Source organism: Manis pentadactyla, chromosome 5 (assembly GCF_030020395.1).
Source record: "Manis pentadactyla isolate mManPen7 chromosome 5, mManPen7.hap1, whole genome shotgun sequence".
NCBI classification, from domain to species: domain Eukaryota; kingdom Metazoa; phylum Chordata; class Mammalia; order Pholidota; family Manidae; genus Manis; species Manis pentadactyla.
The window spans coordinates 5,407,449-5,425,580 of NC_080023.1; the positions used below are offsets into that span (position 1 = coordinate 5,407,449).

General features: G+C 51.4%; 1 protein-coding gene across 1 annotated transcript in view; it reads left to right on the forward strand.

The window, feature by feature from the left end:
• The window catches only part of C5H4orf50 (chromosome 5 C4orf50 homolog), a 105,383-nt gene that overhangs the window by 16,912 nt on the left and 70,339 nt on the right, over nucleotides 1-18,132 (forward strand). The window contains 8 exon segments of the mRNA XM_057503223.1: nucleotides 2,218-2,347; nucleotides 2,797-2,888; nucleotides 3,393-3,464; nucleotides 4,990-6,705; nucleotides 6,707-6,832; nucleotides 6,834-7,049; nucleotides 11,948-12,121; nucleotides 17,902-18,084. Of these exon segments, the coding sequence (XP_057359206.1) occupies nucleotides 2,218-2,347; nucleotides 2,797-2,888; nucleotides 3,393-3,464; nucleotides 4,990-6,705; nucleotides 6,707-6,832; nucleotides 6,834-7,049; nucleotides 11,948-12,121; nucleotides 17,902-18,084 (2,709 nt within the window).

Consider the following 18,132-nt stretch of genomic DNA (forward strand, 5'->3'; position numbering starts at 1 on the left):
AGTTACAGGCAAATGCTCCTGTGAATGTTGAAAAGAATGAGGATTGGCAAAAATGAGCAGAGAGGAGCAGGAAGGGAGAGAAAGCTCGGGTCAACTTGGAAGCTCTGGGCTGTAGTCCCGCTCTCCCACTGTGTGTGCTGTGTGATCTTAGACAAGTCACTCTCCCTCTCTGAGTACTGATTTCATCATTTGTGAAGGAAGCGGGGTGGAGGAGGGGAGGGTCACATCATCTTCTAAGATGTCCCCCACTGGATCTTACATCCTCGAGGCAGCAGTCTGTGTGTGTTTTATCTGTGGCTGTGTCCCCAGCTCCAGAGCAGGGCCTGCCACATAGTAGGTGCTCAAGAAGGATTTGTTGAACTGAAGTCAACTTGGGTATTGGAGCAAAATCCAAACAGAATAACAGTGCAACCATGGTGCCCTTTGACACGCCTTTCTCTGTCCCTTTCTCGTCCTTCCACCCCTCACCCCTGCCTGTCTCACTTCACTGAAGTTCTGTCTCCTCCTTTCTCCATCCTATCCCTTCTTTTTCCTTCTCATTTACTTTCTCTCTCTTTGGCTTTCTCTTTCTCCTTTATTCCCTCTTCTCCGCCTCATTCCAACAGTGGTTTTACAGTGCTGACAAAAATGTTAGTTCTGATCGAGTGGGAGGCAAACAAATAAAAACAAGAGGGAGCCCAGGGGCGGCGAGCAGGAGGCCCAGCGCGGGCCAGGCCGGGGGGACTTGGGGCGGAGCGGATGCCTGGGCCCTCGGCTCACTCATTCGGGCGGAGGCCCTGCCTCAGACCTGTTAAAAGCTTCTGGGTGATTCGCAGGTTGGCCTGGGTTGAGATGCCTGGTCTATGAGGAGAACTGGACGTGACACAGACCATCACGCGGATAACTGCAGGGTCAAAACTTGGAGGGGAGGTGCTGGTGCTTGAAGAGGGAATGGGTTTAATCTGGGGGAGGTCGGCCGGGGCCTCCTTAAGATCTGGCCTTTAAGCCCAGCCCAGCGGGGAGCAGGTTGGCAGGCAAGATGTGCGGGCAGCAGGCATCCCAGAGTCTTCCCAGGGGACAGACCAGCGGGGCAGGAGGAACAGCACATGCGGAGGTGTGGAGGCTGGGGAGAACCAGGGCGGGGAGGGGGCAGAGAGGCCACTCTGAGTGGAAGTCAGGGTTAGGAGGGTTGGCGGCACCCCGACAGCCCGTGGGCAGCGCTTGGTGCCTTATTTCAGCATTTGAACTGATCCTGTAGCCTGTGGGGAGCAGGGCGGGAGGGGTGACAGTAGGCCCAGCACTGATGCAGGGGTCAGCTGAGAGCAGAGCTGAGGACCTGGGGACAGGTGAGGAGGGTATGGGCATTTCCTGGTCATTTCCCCCTTACCTAGAGCAGCACCTGACACTCCGTGGGAGCCTGGGAAGTGTTTGCTGAGTAAATGCACTAGTAAATCTGAAACGCCTGCCTTCCTGCAGATCTGTCTGTCCATCCAACCATCAAACACATATTAAGCACCTAGTGTGTGCCAGGCTAAGGTGAGGGTGCAGACCGAGTGAAGGCAAATTTCCTTCCTGAAGGACCTCACGGTCTGGGGGAGGTGGGTGGGTGTGCACTCAGCAACCTTTAGAGCCTCGTACAAGTAGCCTGGGGGACAGAGGGAACCTGGGTGGGTGAGAGCTGGGCTTTGCTGCCAGCCCCGCCTCCATCACAGTGGCAGCAGTGAAGGTCTGCCTTTCAATAGGGCTCTGCAGGGAGGGAAGGCACCGGCTTGGGGGTGCTCCTCCAAGCACAGCTGGCTTGCCTTTTAGGGTGTGGCTGAGGGGAGGGAGCGCTGTCCAAAGACATCTGGCTGTTCGGGACTTGTTGACAGTTGAGGGACAGGACCACTTGGAGCCCCTGGGCAGGCACCCACCTCCGTTGGTGGGACACAGAGGGAGCTTCTGTGCAGGAAGCAGAGGGGCCTGGGAGCCTTCACGCCACTTTAGGGAGTAGGAAGCCCAGTAGCTCCTCGGAGAAGTGACTGCTGCTCCTCATTGTCTAGTGCATGGGAACAGTTTGCCTGCAGGACCCAGAGGGCCATTTGGCAAGGCCAAACCACGTGCCCCCTGCTCTCCTCACCCAGGGAGGGGACCCAACTCCCTCCTGGGGTCATTGGGAGGGACCTGGGAGGACCAGCTTGGAGGGAGCACCCCAGCCAGGGACACATAGCTCTCCTGACTTCTTGTGTTTTCTTCAAGGATGCCCTGAGCCGTGTTCAGGACAAACCGCTGCCCCAACCCAGTGACGAGGCACTGAATGCCTGTAGAAGCCGAGGCTGGCGGACCTGCCTCCTCTCCGATGGTGGCCCTGGGCCGAGGGGCTCAGCAGGTGTGTGGGACATGGGTGCCCGCATGGACACACACCAATGAGCTAGCATGCCTGCGACACCCCGATGATGCAGGGGGTGGTTGCTTCTGCTCTACAGGTGGGAAGGGAGGCTCAGAGAGGTCGTGTTGCTTGCTCGTGCCACACAGCTGGTAAAGGTGAGATCAGAGTCCGTGAGCCCACGAGAAGGTCCTTGACTTAGGCTCACTCTGCAGCCTTAGAAGGTGACACATGCCAGCATGGGGCAGCAGGTGTTCTCTAGGGGAGTTGCCTTTGCAGAAGACCATGTAATGACCAGGAGCGAGTCTATCCCAGTGACATCGCAGGTGTAGACAGGTTCAAGGTCTGGTAGCTACTGGGGATTAGAAGCCTCTTGTCTGAACTTGTCCCTAATGGGGACCAATGTCTCTTATCACACTGCTGGAAATGGCTTTGAGTGTCCCTGCTTCCAGAGCCACTGCACTCAGGGACCCCCAAAGCCACACCGTCCCCCTGGGTGTCTGTGGTTTACTTACAGTCCTTTGAGGCCAAAAGCAGTTCATGGGTGAGGGGGTCACCAAGAACCCGTGGTGCTGCTGGCTGGCAAGGCTGACGTCCCCTGTCCCATTTCTGAGGAGCAGAGCTGACAGTTCAAGCAAGGTCAAAGCTGTCCTAGAGAAGGAGGAGGGGCCTGGGTGGTGGGGAGGCCCCTTCGTCCTCGCGCTGACCGTGTGGGGGGTGGGGGCAGCGGTCACAACTCCATGCGGCCCTCCAGGTGCTGGGCTGAGGGGGTGTGGAGGGCGATGCCCCCTGTGTGGGCTCGGCGGTTGGTGGGGGCAGCTTCCAGGCCCAGTTCTCCTGCTCCTCAGCGGATGGTCATTTCCTGCCTCTGAGCCTTGGCCCCCTCACCCGGCGACAATGGTGATCACCGGGCGCCTGTGGGACTCCAAGGCCCTGGGTCGGAGAGAAGGGCCATCTTGTCCTGACAGCCTGTGGCTCAGCTGCAAGGGGCAGTCCCGAGGCCGCTCCCAGGAAGGCCTTCCTAACCCTGGGCCCTGTTGCTCCCCAGGCCAGCCCTCCGAGGGGCCCGGCACCCAGGGCTGTGCTGGGGCTGGACAGACCCCCTCTGTTTCACCGCCAGGTGAGGCCAGAGGCTTTCTGCATGCCCAGGGCACCAGCTGGGTCCAATCAGCCCTACTACGTGCACGTGCACTGTGGCCACCACACGGGATGTAGGAGAGCAGGGTAAAGAGGCTCTGGGTTTGAAAGACCATTATAGAAATAACAAGGGAAGACGGGAGGAGATGGGCTGGAATGCAGAGGCCTGGCGGGGAGTGGGCAGGAGGGGCACCCAACTGTGGGCCCGGGCCCGGCTGCCACGCAGCAGACTCGATCTCCTTGGCCCCTCTGACCACCTGTGTGACAGCGGCCTGACCCCTGTTCTGGAGAGGAGGCTGTGCTTTCCCAGAGCCACACAGCCCTGGAGACAGATCGGTAGCTGCTGTCTCTGCAGCACGTGTCCCCTAAGGGTCAGGAGCCTGGTTCCGACTCGCTCAGTGCCTTACTCAGCTTCTGCTCCCTGTCATGAAAGAACAGAGGTGTGCGTGGCCCAGTGTAAGGCCCGCTGGCCTTGATGTGGTTCTACGGCTCTAAACAGAGTGGGACTTGACTCGCTCCTGCATTCCTTCATGCCCAGCTCTGAGGCCTCGTGTTGGGTGCGTGCCACCTGCAGAGCAAGGAGAGAACTGAGGGCTGTCTCTGGGGCAGGGAGAGCCCGTGGGCAGCCGGACCCCCGTGGAGAGGCTGAGTTGGACAGGAAGACCTGCCTGGCGGAGAACAGCCAGTGGGGCCTGGGGTGGAGTGGGGCAGGGGTGGGCCATGGCCGTGTGGGAGCCCAAGGGCTCTCAGTGGGCCTGGGTGAAGCCAGCTCTCACCCCCAGGTCTCCTTTCCTTCCAGAAGGGCCAGGCTCCAGTCCAGCCTGGGTCTATTCTGCGAGCTGGGCCAGTCCCCGGCTCTGGATAAATGCACTGAACAAGTGAATATAGACATGTATTCACGAATATCTATGAAACACATCCGGTGTGCCAGGCACTGTTCTAGGCCCAGGGTCCCTGCCCTGGGGGAGCAGTGCTGTCCACTAGAGCCTTCTGTGAGGCGGGAGATGTTCTATCCCTGTGCATCCAGAGCGGCCGTGAACCACACATGGCTTCTGAGCTCTCGAAATGTGGCTGCTGAGGCTGCAGAGCTGAATGTTCACTTTTATTTAATTGTTTTACATTTGAAAAGCCCCTCGTGGCCTGTGGCCACTGAATTGACAGTGCAGGCTCTTCCCAGGGGCGTTAGACAACACCCGTAGCTACACAGGAAGATGGGAGGGAGAGGTGGTAGATGGACAGAGTGGTGGCCAGGCTCAGTAGTCCGTTTGGGGAAGGCATGTCTGCACTGAGATGTGAATGAAGCAGGAGAGGGGGCCCAGGAGAGGGGAGTTCTGGGCTGAGGGCAGAGCAGGTGCGGGGCCCTGGGTGGTAACAGGCCTGGCTGTTAGGGAAGCCTATGTGGCTGGGTGAGGATGTGCCGAGCATGTCAGGACCTGAGGTCAGAGAGTGGGGAGGGGAGGATGGAGGTTGGGGTCGCCTCACACGTCACCCTCCTTTCCCATCCCCAGCTTACAGCGGCTGTGCCCAGCACGAATGAGCAGACCCTTCTCCTCACCTGCCGCTGCCCCACAGGGCAGCACATGGGCAGCCCCCTCCTCCCCGCGGACGTGGCCTGGATTTTGGAGCAGAGGCCCGCAGCCGGCCTGGCCCCAGAGTCCTGTCTCCTGGTTCAGACATCAGCACTCCCTCCCTGGGGGCCGGCCTGGGACCCGGTTCCCCAGCGGCGGGTGCTGCAGCTCTGGGAGGCTTTCCCAGCAGACCTCCAGACCCAGCGGGTGCTGGATGCCCGGCCCCTGCCTGCTCGCGAAGCCGCAGGGCAGCTCTGCCAGCACCATCGCCGTGCAAGGCGCCACGAGGCCTCCCTCTGCCAGGAGTCCCCACAGATTCCAAGTCACCCACTTCCCAGGAGGCGGCCCGAGGATCTTAAAGACCCACGGAGGGAGGGCAGAGGGGCCCCAGGGCAGAGAACTGGGGAGAGGAGGCTGAGGAGGACTTGGGGCAGGGAGGGGGAAGCGCGCGGTGGCCAGCGCCCGCCAAGTGAGGACGGCCGAGAGAACCTGGGCTGGGAGGGCGGTGCTGGGGCTCCAGAGAGCCCTGCCTGCTGCCCTCGGCCCTTAGCGGAAGAGGAAGATTTGCCCCTGTCTCCCAGACTCCCCTTGTCACCCCAGGGGGCCAGCCCCACCAGCAGCCCGTGGGCTCCGAGCAGAGGACCTGACAGGTCTGAGCTCAAAATAGACAAATTTGCAAAGAAGGTGGAGGCTTGTTTCCAGCAACTGTCTGTCCTGAAGCCTGGGAGTGGCGGTCATCGACTGAAGGCTTCCACGCTGGCAGGAGAGAACGGGAGCTTTGCTTGGAAGTGGCACAGCTGCCAAGAGAACGCTTGTTCTCCACAGGCCTTGGCAAACCTGGGTTTGAATATTCATTTTGCTATGGAAGGAAAAGCCAAGGAGAGCGGCGAAGATGTCAGGCCACGAGAGACTGAGGCCCTGGGAACCCGGGATGTTCTTCCTGGGATGGTGCCTGGTTTGGACGATGTGAGTCCAGGCCCAGAGCGGCCCTCTGAGCTGGGTCAGAACTGGCTCTCCCAGCAGCCGAGAGCCCTTGAGAGACCGAGGAGAGAGTTTCATCAGCTCGTTTCTGAACTGAAGAAAGAGAGAAGCGAAGTCTTACCCAACGATGCCGAACTTCAGGGAGACCGAGAGAGGTGCCATGAAAAGCTGCGTGGCCTTGAAAAAGAGAGGGAGACAAATGTGAAAAAAATATCTGTGCTTGAACAGGATAACTGTGTCCTGGTGGGAGACATCGCTCACATAAAAGGGGAACTGGACCAATATTTGGAGGTCATGTCTGACCTTGAAGACTGCAATAGGAAAAGTTACAGCACAATTTCTGAGCTCGAAGAGGAAAATGAAAAACTGAAGGGGCGTCTAGGCCAGGTCCAGAAAGCCACGTCTGAGAGCGTTAGGCAGTCCAGAGGCATGGTGAAGCATGTCACGCTGGAGAACTGGGAGCTCCAGGGGCTGATTTCAGAGCCTGGGGTCAGTTACAAAGAGCTGATAAAGGATGTAGTGCTGGGCATAGGAGACATGACCCAGGCCTTAAGTGGGGAGAATGAACACCTTCTCCACAGAATCCGGGTCCTGGAGGAGACAGTGGCATTGGGGATGAGTGGGGACAAGGGACTTCTGGTGAGAGCAAAGGAGGGCCTCCAGGGAGAGAGCAAGGTGGAGGGGGAGCAGGGTGAACTCTGTCGAAAGGGGGGTGCAGGTGACTCAGCTTTCAGGGCAACTGGCTGCAAGAGACCACGGGCCGCCCTTGGAGGACAAATCTGGGCTGGCCAGAGGGTTTGCGGGGGGGGGGGTCTTCCTTGGGCATGGAGAATTCCAGGTGCCATGGCCCTCCTACTTGTCCATCAGTGGTCTGGGGAAATGCTGACGCACCAGGCACCCTGAAAGGAAACATCAGTGGAATGGGAGTAAAAGAAGCACGTTTGGAAAAAGCAGAGAAAAGCCCATGGAGTTCTGCAGACTGCAGGCGAGCTCTGAGGTCCCCGAGCAGTGGCCCCCAGGTAGGTTCTCTGCATGCTGCTTAGTCATCACACTGCTCACTTCTAGAGTGCTGGCCACCTGGGTAATCTCCAGCAGCTCTGGGAGGGAGGTGCCGTCATCATCCCCGTCCTTTACCAGATGAGAAACTGCAAGCTCAGAGAGGTTAAGTGACTTGCCCAAAGTCACACAGCAGGGAGGAGTGGAGCTGGGACTCTCACTGGGATGGTCTGGCTCCAAGAGTCTCCATGCTTACCTGGGACATAAGGCATAAGCCCACCCCTGTATTTATGCTATTCAGCTGGTGTCCAGTGGAACTTGGAGGGGGTGTTTACACTTTAAGAAAAGAGCTTCTATTTTCAGATATAGAGGAGTTTTTCAAGTAGTCCAAGTCCTAATTCTGCACATCGGGCCTTTAATTTTTTTTTATTATAAGGTATAACTGACATGTAGCATTTGCAGGGTGTAAAGTGTGCTGATTTGATACATTATGTCTTACAATATGATCACCACCACAGCTTTAGCTAACCCCTCTGTCACTCTGCGCTTTGGGTCTTGCATCGTTGGGAAGAGTCGTGGGCTTCAGAACTCCATCAGAGTTCAAACCAGCTCTGTGCCTACTCCGTCTGCGACTCCGAGCCAAGATGCAGACTTCCCTGAGTCACGGTCCTCCTCTGTGGACAATACGTGGCTTCCTGGACTCCTAGGCTCAAGTGCTCATGATGTTCTTACATCACGATAGTCTTGACTGTCTTAGGGTTAGTGTTGAGCCCTTTGTACGCCCTCATTCCCTTCCTCAACAATTTTATCAGTCATTTAAAGGATCATCTTGGGGATTCGTGGATTTCTTTATTGTATGTGTGTACTTCATTTCACAGGATTCTGCTTATATCTACATTATTTCCTTTCTTCCACTTTTGGTTTAATTAGCCGCTCTTTTTCCCGCTTCTTGTGTTAAAGAGCCTGGATCATTGATTTTTCAACTGTTCTTTTGTGAGCTATGCATTTAAATCTATGCCTTTCTCTGCAAGCACTATTTTAGCTGCATCCCACACATTTTCATATGCTGTACTTTTTATGTCTGTTTAGTTCAAAGTAGTTTCTGATTTCTACTATGACTTCTGAAGAGTTATTTAGAAGTATGTTGCTGAATTTCCAAGCATCTGCAGGATTTTGTTGGTTATATTTTTGTTATTGATTTCTAGTTTTACTTCACTGTTGTTAGAAAACATACACTATATTATTTTAATCTTTTAAAATTTAAGATGTTTTATGGGCCGTGTTTTATGGTCTATTTTGGTAAATATCCTATGTGCCCTTGTAAAGAATGAATATTTTACAGTTGTTGAGTATTAATTAGACCAAGTTTATGTGCTGTTCTCATAAACTTTCTGTATCCTTATTGACATGTTGTCTATTTTGTCATCCACCCTGATGCTTTTTGAAATCTCCAACTTTGAGTGCACATCTGTGTATTTCTTCTTTTAGTTACATTGGTTTTATTCATATATGTTGAAATTATTGATGATACATGCAGATTTAAGATCATGCATTCCTGCTGACGTGACTCTTGTATCATGACAAAATGTCTCTCATTATGTGTCATGTTTCTTGCCCTGAAGTTAAGTTTATTTGCCACTGATGTGGCCACATCCATTTTTTTCATTAGTATTTTCATGGTATACAACATATTTTATACCATCCATCTTTTTGCTGTTAAGCCTGTATCTTTATATTTAAAGAGGGTCTTAGAAACGGTATATACAGGTGACCCTCGAGCAACAAGGGTTTGAACTGCGCAGGCCCACCTAGGTGCACCTATGTGCAAGTGTACTTCAGTTTTGTCTTTATTCCTGGGGCTTGGTTGTACTCCCGCAGTGTGGTGCTTGCTCCTCGGCCCAGCCTTCAGTGGGCATCAGCAGGGTTCCCGGGGCATTCAGCAAGGACGCTCCATTTTGGCTCAGCCACAACTCCGCCATCTTTGCAGCAGCGTATGACCTCTGAAATCTTCAGCCACAGCCTCCTAGGTGCTCTCATCTGCTAGGCCTCAGAGTCATGCATCATGTTACCCAGCTTGCAATTCAGCCAAGCCCCCATGGGCTGTTCCTAGGATTGACCTGTTACTTGTCCCAAACACCACAGCTATCCTAACATCTCTGAACTTGTCTGTGATTCCTCCACCTAGTAGGACCACTGTCTTCAGCTTAGACACTACTCCTAAATTATGGTTTGGAAAATGTTCCAGAGAGAAATCCAGGGAGAATGCAGAGCTCACCTTAGTGGGTACCTTTTTTCTCAAGGGTTGTAGTTCTGCATCGGCTGCCATTCCTTGCCTTCAAAGAAATGTTTTTATGTATTTCCCCCATATTTTATAGTTGTCCGATCCCAGCTAGTCAGGAGATGGTGAATATTGAGGCTAAGGGTTTCAAGGTCTGAAAAGATCAGTGGATGAAGAACATTCCAACAGAAGGAGAAGCAAACGACTGGGCTCTGAGGCAGGAATGAGCCTGGCTTGTTGAAAAATCAGAAAGAATTTTTGGATCCCATTGGACAAGGCTGGAGCATGGCATGAGATGAGGTTGGAGAAGTTGTCATGGGACGGACCTCAGAAGGACTTGCAGGCCTGGTTATGACCGTTTCTAAACGTGGCTGTGGGGGGCAGCCATTGGAGGGTTTTAAGCAGGAGAAGAACATGATTCAGTTTCTGCTGTAAAAAGATCATTGTCTGCTGTGGGGAGAGGGTGCAGGTGGGCACAAGGGGACAGTCAAGATGATATTGCAGTTGTATCACCAAAGGACAGGATTCCAGACAAATCTAGAGTTGGCATCAATGAGAGGAGTTGATGGATAGGAGGCAGAGAGTGAAGAAAACTTTTCCTTTCCATCGTCCTAAATTATGTTCCTATTTGGCTTAAAACCCTCTGTGTCTTGTTGACTGCGCTGGTATGAAATCCGCATTCCTTTTGTTGAGTCATAATCCAGCCCGGGGAACTTGAGCTCTTGCTGTGTAGGTCTCCACCCTCTGCACTCCTACATCCTTGATCTGTCCTCCCCAGCTTTCTGCCGGAAAGGCGGCTCATCCTCTAGGTCTCACTTTGGGGTCATCTCCTCTCAGTGCCCCAGGATCCATTCAGTGCAAAGCTGTGCTAAAGCCGCGTTCAGTGATGTCATTTGGTAGCTTGTAGTTGGTGATTTACATGGTGGAAATCAGCCATGGCTACAAATTCGTGTGTCCCTCTTCAAGGGCTGCTGTGTGGTGCAGGCCTGTGACTTCCATTCTCTTGAGGGCACACTAGATGCTCTCTTAGGGGCCTCGGGACGAAGCCCTTGTCCGAGTCATGGCAGAGCCACCAGACTCCCCAGAAAGGCCACGTTGTTTTGCACGGCTTGGAGCTGGATTTTGCGGAGCCATTCGGAGCACCCATCTGTTCTCAACGGGGCACAGCCGGCGGTTCTCAGGCCCACGCTCTGTGAATTTCTAGTAATTAAAAATGTCACATTCTGCTGTCACATTCCTTGCTACTAAGGGGGATACCGAGCCACACTGATCCCGCCCGCTCACCCCTCCTCTGTTGCTCCATCTCCTGTTCCCTCTCCCAACAGAAAATCTCGGGCCCCTCCTCTTACCTTCTCACGCCCAGGTCAGGAGCACGTGGAAGAGATGATCTTTATGGGCCTTAAATTCCCAGGGTGGCGCTTCAAAGGAAAAACAGGCCACCCCACCACGGAGGGAGGGCGCTTGAGAAGTCTCTGAGTTTCTGGCCTCCCACAGATGGAATTCCATTAGTTTTAGCAGTGCTGCTTCTGTCAAGAGGCCCCCTCAGCAGTGTGAGCCGAGAGCCTAACGATGCTCGGGCCCCTGACCCAGAAACCCCCCCTCTGACGATCTCAGGGAAGGAGTCAGAGGCACGTCGAGTGGTCATGTGTCCGGGTCTTTATTGCAACCCTCATGACGGCAGCAAAATGTCAGAACCATCATCAGGGCGGATGTACTCAGAATGCTACGGATATTCTAACAGCCGTGTTTCCAACATTATTTAATGATGTGGAAAAATGCTCACAACGTGGTATTCAGGGAGAAAGGTGAGATTGAAAAGATATATGTGGTATATTAAACATTACGTAGAAAAATATATATAATGTGATGTGTATATATGCCTGCTTGCATGTAGTATGTATATAAGTTACTACAAAAAGTTAGAATCCAGAAAAATTGGGGACAATAGCATCACTACCGCTTCACCACACTCCCACACCGTTAAATCAGCCTGTTCTGTCTCACCTGCTCCCTCCCAGAAATCCTCTGTTGAGGGCCATTTGAAACCTCATGCTTGACCCAAGAAGAGTGAGAGGCTATTTTGTACTGACTTAAGAGGATTCTTTGGGGAAAATGCAGTATCTTCTCTTTTTTATATAAATGTATAAAGCCTTAATGTAATAAGGATCTCATAATTGGATTTGAACATTAAATTTCATTCATCAGACTGTGTTTCAGTATAACGGTGATGGACGTCTATGAACACAGACTGAAATGCCATACCATTTAGCATATTTTTGAAAACATATGTTTTTGAAAATAATATTCTAGAATGTTAATCTGAGATTCCCTAGACCCTCTCCAACATCTCACCTCAAGAAACCCAGCACAGGCCGCACACCCTCATATGTGCACTTGCAGAAGGGCAGGGCAGAAAGACCAGAAGAAAATGTGTGAATAACAATGACAATTGTGTTGGGTCATAGGATTTGGACTGATTTCTGTTACTTCATTTTCAAAAAAAATTTTTTTTTTGTTTTACTGCAAGGAAAAAGTAAGCAGAGAGAAAATAAATCAAGAAGCAGAACAGGTACTCTTTGTTTGCTAAGGCAAATTACTTGAAAGATAACGTAAGAACTGCATTCACATCTCTGATGTCCACAGCTCCAGGACCCGGAGGCCGGGACACTCGAGGAGGACCTCAGGCTGTGCATCTGGCAGCTCTGTCACCAGGTGCTCACCCTGCAGTGCCAGCTCAGAGACCAGGGCTCCCTACACTGGCAGCTACAGGCGGCTCGGGGTGAGGATGCCCACTTGCAGGAAGAGCTCAAGGCCCAGGTAGGCTGGGCCCACACTTCCTTCCCCACCTTTAAACTGCTGTTCCCACCCTCCAGGAAGTTTTGAGAATAGGAAAAAGAATCAGGTAAGATCGTACTGACCACAGCCAGCAGTTTGTTAGTATTGATTAGAACAGTATAGGAAAGGAAAAGAAAGCCTTTACTCCCTCCCTTCAGCCAAGCTTTGCTAAATCAAAAAATGATTACATGTATATGGTTTTTCAAAAAGTCAGTTTTTCAAATATTATGTAAATAGAGTCTTTCCTTCTGTAGAAGTGAAGTGGGTGTGACTATGAAAGGGCACTGGTGACATCCTTGTAGAGTCAAAACTGTTCCGTACCTGGTGATAAAATGCACAGAACTTGACATTTAAGACACATACGTGCACATGCATGAACACATTCACAAGTAAAACTGGAGAGATCTAAGATTGGTGGATTGTATCAATGTCAATATAATTGACATTATACAGTTGTAACATACTATTGTTTTGCACAATGTTCCCATTGATAAAAACTGGGCAAGTGTACAAGGGATCTCTTTCTTCCAACTGCCTATAAATCTATAATTATCTCAATTAAAAGAAAATAGTCCTTCCTCCCCTCAACCCCAGCCCCTTCTGTTCCCCAGTATTTTTTCAACCCTATCTACCCACATTCAGTATTTGTGTGTGTGTGTGTGTGTGTGTGTGTATAAAATCCCACCATACAAAAATATTCTGTATCTTAATTTTATTATTTACTAACAAATCTGGGTGATATTTCCAACACATACAAACTGACCTCACTCTTTAAAAACGTCGTGTATTATTTCTTCACGAAGCCAAACCATAACCTACTTAACCAATTCTTTGTTTATGGAGATCTGAATTGTTTCTGTTACTTTGCTTTACAAATAAGGCTTCAGCGAACATTTCTGTACAGCAATCTTGGGATATGTTCCTGTTGCATTTCAAAGGAGAGTCTCCTAGCAGAAGAACTCATGGGTCAAGGATATGTAGGTAATTAACTTAGATGATGACAAATAACCCTTCAGAATGGCTGCATCGTTTACACTTCTACCAGGAATAAATGAGTACGTGTATTGACTCACAACTTGTTACCCTGAATGATAGCACACTTGACATTTTTTTGAGAAGCTGATGGATGGAAAATATACCACCAACATTTTGATGTGTTTCTGACTCTTCCGCACACAGTCTTTGTATAATCGAATACACTATACCTTGTGCATGTCTCTTCATAACCTCTGTGTCCATTATTGTGTTGCCTGTGCAGTAATCTTTTGAGTGAATGTGATTTCCATTCCCCTATTATAGGGTCTATAGTTATTCCTGTTAATTTATATATCACTGTTCATATTTAATAGAGAACTAGGATTGATTCAGAGGGTGGGGATATTGTTGATTCTCAATATATTTTGCAAATTTGCTTTCCAAAGTGTTGGCACCCATTTCCAAAGAAGCCAACAATATATGAGAGTATATTTTTCACTGTGCCCTCAACCAACGTGGGAGGAATTATGCCTTTTATCTCCTGTTTCACACTGACATGTAAAAAATGTGACTCTAGTTACACACGGTAGGCCTCTTTATTGTATCCAATATATTTTCAGGTCTGTTTTTCCACTATTCTCATTCTGTTTTTTTCTTTTTGCACTGCAGTTTGGACATTTCCTTTTGATCTATCTCCAGTTAAATAGTTCCCCTTAGGGGACTCAAATTTGCTCTTGAAGGCATTATTTTAGTTCTTAATTTCAGTTAGGTATTTTTCAGTCGTCAAATGTCCATCTGGTTCTTTTTGTTATAGTTTCCAGTAGTTTTCTGATGAAATCCATATAATGCAATTATTGAGCCTTGTAATCATGCTTTAAGATTTGTCTCTGACAGCTCCGTGTAATGTTCCCCCAGCAGGGTCTGAAGGCCCACCTTTTCCACACCTTGCCAACATTTGTACCTATCTGTCTTTTTTATTGTAACCATCCTAGTGGGGATGAAGTGATACCTCTTTTTGGTTTTGATTTGCATTCTCAGTGGCTAATGTTGAGCATCTTTTCATGTGCTTATTGTTAATTTGTGTATCTTCTTTGGAGAAATGTCTCTTCAGATCCTTTGTCCATTCTAGATATAGGTCCCTTATGAGACAGATGATTTGCAAATAGTTTCTCCCATTCTGTTGTCTTTTCACATTCTTCTCATTCAGTTTTTAGCTGCCAATGCCCAGGTACAAAATTCATAGCAATCTATTCGTGCTACTTCCTAAACTAAAGCAGGGAGATTTAACCTAATCCTGCAAATATTCCTGAGTGCCTTTCAAATATAAGAGTTTGCTTGGAGCTGGCATTTTACTCTTTGAGTATTCACAGAAAGGTATGCTAAAATAGACACATATAAATGTCCACTGAAGCCTTGTTTATACAGCAAAGAAACAGAAACAGTAAACTTTTTCATAAACAAAGAATTGATTAAATAAGTTATGTTTCTGCCTCATGATAAAACAGTATGCAAGATTTTAGAAGAATGCAATCAGTTTATATGTGTTAATATAGAAATAACACCACTATTTTAAATTAAATGACCCAGAATGTAAAACGTTTTGTATAGTAGAGTTTCCTCTGTGTATATGCACACAAAGGCATTCCGGTCGTGGACACACAGGGCTGGAAGAAGAGTTGGGGTTCAGAAGCGTCTGGGGGAGAGGAAGGAGTTTTATTCCTAGAGTTTTCTTGTGCTGCCTGCAGAGGGAGCTAGAGTGAGACTAAGTCAAGTCCCATCTTACTATCTCTTAGGATTTTGTGGGTCAGCTATTCAGGCAGGACTCACCAGGCAATTCTGTTCCACAGAGCATCCCGGCGATCACTCGGTAGTCTTAGCTGGGCCCCGGGCTAGGCTGGAAGGTCCTAGGTGGCTTTGCTCACATGCCTGGCACCTCTGCCCCAAATAATAACAATGGCTCACATTCATTGAGTGTTGCCTGGATGCCAGACCTTTTTCTGAGCACTTTGCAGGAATCAGATCCCGGAGTCCTTGACACAGCCCTCACCATTGGGGGGGCACTAGTATTAGTCCTGTTTATGGAGAGAAAACTGAGCAGAGAGATGTGACGTACAAGGTCACAGTTGTAGTGAGTGGTTGGGCTGGGATCGGAACCCAGGGTGCTGGCTCGGGAGCCCGTAGGTTTGACACTACAGCAGGAGTCCCTGGTGCCTCTGCGTGGGGACTCTGCGCTCCGGGAGGGCTTCCTTCCTGCAGGAAGAGGCCACCCAGCTGGCCCGGCTCTCCAGCCTGGCAGAGCTCACTTCCAGAGCTCAGAGCATCCATCCCCTGATCCTGCCGAGCAGGTGAGGGGAAAGGTCCCTGCTCCCCACTGAGAACCCCTGTGGGATAGGGGAGACAGGAGCCAACCGCCCTGAGCCCGGCTGACCTGGGAAGCACAAGCCTTGTAAAAGAGGGCTCAGCGTTACCCAAAACACGGGTTCTCTTTCAGCTTAACGAACTTCAGAAGAAACAGCATGAAGCAAATTTGGCCATGTCTCCTTTGAAGGTAATGTGTGAAATCAATATGAAATGCCTCTTTCAAGAAAAAGAGGCTTAGTGTTTTCCCCTTTGTAAAAGCAGTCCATGTCTGTGGTATAAAAATACTGGAAAGAAGATGAAAGAGATTCATCACCCTAAATCCCCATCTGGCCCTAGCATTTCTGTGTATTTTCTTCCACGTATTTTACATGTGCTGGAGATTCCCCCGTACCTACATGTCTGTCCCCCTTTTCCCAACCAGCACTGCAACCTAGAGGGGCTGTCCCGTCTCCCCCTCCCTCTGAAGCTGCTGTCCATCCTGGTGCGTAAAGCAAGTGACACTGCAGTTCCCCAAGCTGCCGCCCTTGCTGTCTGTCTGTCCATCCTCACCCCACTTATTGTATATAAACGCCGTGATGCAGGTGTTTTATTAGGAAAGTTTTCCCCAGATAACTAGACATCCCTTTAGGACAATTTCCTGGAAACTGGCATCACTAGCTCACAGGGTCTAATAGGTTCTTTGCTAGTTGGACGTGTTGTTTGGCTGATGGCAGGCTTAGCCTCAAATACGGCATCTGGATTTGGGCAGTGGACCTGGAAGGGTGGGCATGGCCTGGGAGTTAGATGGACTTGGTTAAGCCCTGGACCCCACTGACTTACGAGTCCGTCTCCCTCTGGGGCCTCGGTTTCCTTAGCCGTTAAACCAGAAATGTGGGCTGCACAATCCCTAAAGCCCTTTTCTATCCCAGAACCCCATATCAGTCTGAGCCTCAGGGTGGCATCTGTGAAATGAAGCAGCAGGACCCCCCTGGGCTGCTCTCTCCGCAGGTGCCACCCGGGGAAAAGTGGAGCGTGAACTGCAAAGTGCTCAGCTAGTGAGCTTTCCTTGCTTACTCTGTACCGTTTCCTTAAAAGAGGACCATTATCCCTTGCAAACTGCAAAGTGCTTTATAAATGCAAGACAAACAGAAACACACGGTACCAGCACCATATTGGTCACACAGGGCAGGGCCTGACCCAGAAGAGGTCGGACTCCGCAGGGGAGCCACGGAGACCTGGTCCACTTCCAGCCCCTCCTCAGGGGCGTCATTCACCTCTCGGGGGCCTCAGTTTTCTCATCCACAAATGGGAATTGTGAGTCCTAACCTGATGTGGGGGGCTTGGGGAGGATTCATGATGGTGACAGCCACCACCCTGAGTGCCTGCTGTGTACCAGGTACCCCATGCCTATTTTCTTCTAAGTTCAACACATCAGAAAGAGGAACATGAGCCCTATTTTGCATGAGGAAACTGAGGCTCACAGGTGAAGTGACTTGCCCAAAGTCACACAGAGCTACTCAGCAGCAGAGGCAAGATTTGAACCCAGCTCCATCTGCTGCCAGAGGCTGCAGCCTTGCCCTCAGCCACACTGCATCTCCACGGGCCAGCCTCATGAGGGGCACGGGAGTGTCACCGTCACCACCCACAGTAGCCGCTTTCCCGGGGGAGCTGCGCCAGGAGATGTTCAGCTGAGCCTGGCTGAATGGATGAGGCCCTGATGTCTGGGGCGGTCTGATCTGGGGGCCTGGGGAGCCCCACCCAGGTGCTCTGGGAGCCCCAGTCTTCAGGTCTGACCACCCCCTGTCCTTACTGGGCGCCTGGGCAGCCCTGCCCGGGAACTGAGACGCAAATGTCCCTGAGTCCCTGGGAGGGGTGGGGGAAGGGGGTCCTGGCAGGAAGGGGTCATTCCCACTGCCAACAGGTGGGAAGGTGACGAGTCCAGGGCTACGCTCAAGATGAGAGTCTGTCACCCTCCCCAGACATGCACAGACATGGGACCATTTCATGGCAGGGAGTTCACACACATCATTCATGTAAAAACATGCCGACGGCCATCTTGTGCCCACAGGTGGCACAGTGACAGTGCCTGGGTAGCAGGGAGGCCTGCCTAGCCAGGTCGTCAATGCCCTTCATACAGATAAGCAAGTACAGGTGTAGAGAGGAGCCTGTCATGGAGCTGGTCAGTGGCGGAGCCCAAGTCCATGCCTCTGTCCCCCTGAGCCTGGACCCCATCAGAGGGCAGTGGGGAGTCCCACCCCAGGGGGGTGGCAATGCAGCTGCTGGCTTTCAAAGCTGGCTCTGGCTTTGGGGTGGAGGGAGGGGTTGCGGGGAAGGGGCTGAGCTAAGGCGGTGCTGGGGATGCAGAGCAGAGAGCCAAAGCCCCTGCCCCTGCACGAGCCCTTCCCCCATGGACCCACCCGGCTGCGGCTTTCCTCCCGCCCTTCCAGGCTAAGCTGGCTTCCCTGGTCCGGAAGTGCCGGAAGAGGAATGGCCTGATGGTGCACCTGCTGCAGGAGCTGCACAGACACGGGGCGGCGGATCCCCTGCTCTCCGCCGCGGTGCAGAGCGTGCTGGATGACGAGGCACTTGCCGAATACGCAGCCACCTACCTGGCTCCCAGGGTACCAGAGGTAGATTCCCCCATACAGCCCTGTCCCTCTTCCTGTGGGGGCTGCCGG